At 35.4% G+C, this 2,956-nt stretch overlaps 1 protein-coding gene across 1 annotated transcript; it reads right to left on the bottom strand.

The window, feature by feature from the left end:
- Window positions 1-928: 928 nt before the first annotated feature.
- On the bottom strand, window positions 929-1,474 carry LOC127103215 (uncharacterized). The gene has a single exon (XM_051040484.1). The coding sequence runs from the start codon at window positions 1,472-1,474 to the stop codon at window positions 929-931; it is 546 nt and encodes a 181-aa protein (XP_050896441.1).
- Window positions 1,475-2,956: the final 1,482 nt, after the last annotated feature.

The following is a 2,956-nucleotide window of genomic DNA, read 5'->3' as shown; positions in this document are numbered from 1 at the left end:
TTGGAAATTTGAGAATATCACACAAGTGTTTCAATTTTCAGTTTACATTGAAGTACTATCAAATATCTACTATCGATGTAAATTCCTAAAGCAATAAACAGGTGAATATAATTTAGTGTGGTGATGAAAATGCAAAACTACTCAATAGTTTTATCGCATAAAAAAACAGAAACTGATAAACTCAATTTAAAACAGAAAAACTTCTCCTAGCAAGGGAAATGCAAAGTTACGGAAACATCTTAAACACAAAGTTGTTGTAGAAATATTGATATTGAATTATATGCATCAAATCACATAAAGTTAACATCAATAAAATCAATAAAGCATCACCTTCTTATAAAACATTGAATTCATCAAAATCATCGTGTCTATTGGAAGTTAAAGACTCATTTACCCTACCCTTCATGCATAAGCATTTTTTATTAAAAATTATTCTCTTCACTTATCTTAAATTTCTCTTACAATATTATTTCAAGTTCTATCAATGGATGATCTTCATATGCCTTCTCTTATTCTTTCTCTTGTCCTAGACTCCTTTTCCTCTTTTCTTCCAAAATTCTATGTATTGCTAAACTCTCCCTTCTAATTCTCTTTTTGCACTAAAAATGTAATCTCTTAATCATGATGTTCCTACTTTACTCTTAAATTCCTCTCTCATTCTCACCTTACCCTCAATATCTCTACAACTTCTATTTTCTTTTTATTCTATTTATTTTATTTCAATAATAAAACCAAATCACTATTTTAATTAATAAAACAATTCTAATTATTCTTTATTCCTCTAATTACTCTCCACACCCTACCATAAGGTCATACACCATCACTCTCACCCATATTTATTTAATTACACACATATAATAAGTAAATAAATACACAAAACTATAATTAAATTAAAATAAAATAATTTACTAAAAATGAGGTGTTATAGTCATCCCCAAGCTACTTTCACCAAGGGAATCTCCTTACCACGCAACTGTTTCACTTCTCGATCCTCTATCTGCATGGGTGATGCGTCAACAGTCAGTTTATCTCTCACCTGCACATCCACTTGGATCACATGAGACGGATCCGAAATGTATCTCCTCGGCTGAGACACATGAAATACATCATGAAGATTAGTAAGTGATAGTGGTAAAGCAATATGATAGGCCATTCCTCCTATCCTTTGTAAAATATGGTACATACCAATGAAATGTAGAGTGACCTTTTGGAACTTAAATGCTTGGGCAACACCAGTTACCAGAGTAACTTTCAGAAACATGCGATCCCACTTTTGGAACTCAAGTGTTTTCCTTCGTGTACAGTGATAGCTCTTTTGGAGAGTTTGTGAAGCTCTCATCTTCTCTTGGATCACTTTCATCTTCTCTGTAGTCTGTTGGATAATCTCATGTCCAATCACATCACCCTCTCCTGACTCATACCAACATAAAGGTTTTCTACACCTTATACCATACAATGCCTCAAATGGTGTCATTCTAATACTCGAATGGAAACTATTTTTGCGGGTAAACTCGATCAACGGTAAAAAGTTATCACGAGCACCTCATGGTTCTAGTACACAGGCCTTCAACAAGTCTTCTAAGGATTGAATAGTCCTCTTTGTTTGACCATCTGTCTGCGGGTGATAAGTAGAACTCAAACGTAGTTTCATACCCAAAGCTTCCTACAAACTCCCTCAGAATCTCAACGTAAACCTCGAATCCTTGTCAGATATAATATTGGATGGAATCCCATGCAAACTGAAAATCTTCTCAATGTACAGCTCTATTAGCCTCTCTAGTGGATAGTTAAATCAAATCGGAATAAAGTGAGCCAATTTGGTAAGCCTATCCACAATAACCCAAATGGTATCACAATTTTTCACTTCCCACGGAAAGCTAGACACAAAGTCCATCGAAATATTATCCCACTTCCACTCAGGAATAGACAACATCTACATCAACCCAACAACTTCTGATGTTCAACTTTTGACTTTTGGCAAGTCAAACATGCATACATGAACTCAAAAACTTTCTTCTTCATTCCTTGCCATCAAAACATCTTCCTCAAGTCTTGATACATTTTAGTAGCACTGGATGAATACTCAAGCCACTCATGTGACCTTCCTCAAGAATACTCTTCTTAAGTTCGGGCACATTTGGTACATAAACTCTATCTCTTAATCTTATCACACCATTCTCGTCGATTTTGAAATCACCACCTTGACCTTGATTAATCGACACCAATCGGCCAACCAATCCTAATTTGATCTTCAAACCTCCTCTGATCTATTCAAGAATACCATTGGTCAACTTCAAAATGCCCAATCTCACGTTGTTACGAGTTCTTTCACATACTAAACTCGGATCTTGGAATTGTTCAATCAACTCCAACTCTTGAACCATAAGCATCGACACGTGCAACTACTTCCTACTCAAAGAATCAGCTAAGACATTTGCTTTACTAGGATGGTAATTCAAACAAAAATTATAGTCTTTAAGAAATTCGAAACACCTCCTTTGCCTCATATTCAACTCTTTTTATCTAAATAAGTTCTTCAAACTCTTGTGATCACTGAACACTTCAAATCTCTTACCAAATAGGTAATTCCTCCAAATCTGAAGTACAGACACAATGACATCTAATTCCAGATCATGCGTAGGATCATTCCTCTCATAAACCTTCAACTATTTAGAAGCATAAGTCATAACCTATCTATTCTACATCATCACACCACCCAAACCCATCATAGAAGCATCACAATACACAACTAAAGACTCACTCGGTCAGAAAACCTTCTTCCCAATCAACTCTTCCAACTGTTTCTTCATCCCACTCAGCTCTGAAGTAGACATTCTATAAGGAGTCATTGATACTGGACTAGTACCAGGTACTAAGTCTATAGCAAACTCCATCTCGCGATCTAGCGGTAAATCACAGATATCTTCAGGAAACACTTCTGGAAAATCACACACAA

Source organism: Lathyrus oleraceus, chromosome 7, assembly GCF_024323335.1.
Source record: "Lathyrus oleraceus cultivar Zhongwan6 chromosome 7, CAAS_Psat_ZW6_1.0, whole genome shotgun sequence".
NCBI lineage: Eukaryota > Viridiplantae > Streptophyta > Magnoliopsida > Fabales > Fabaceae > Lathyrus > Lathyrus oleraceus.
This window is presented reverse-complemented; position numbering and strand designations above follow the sequence as displayed.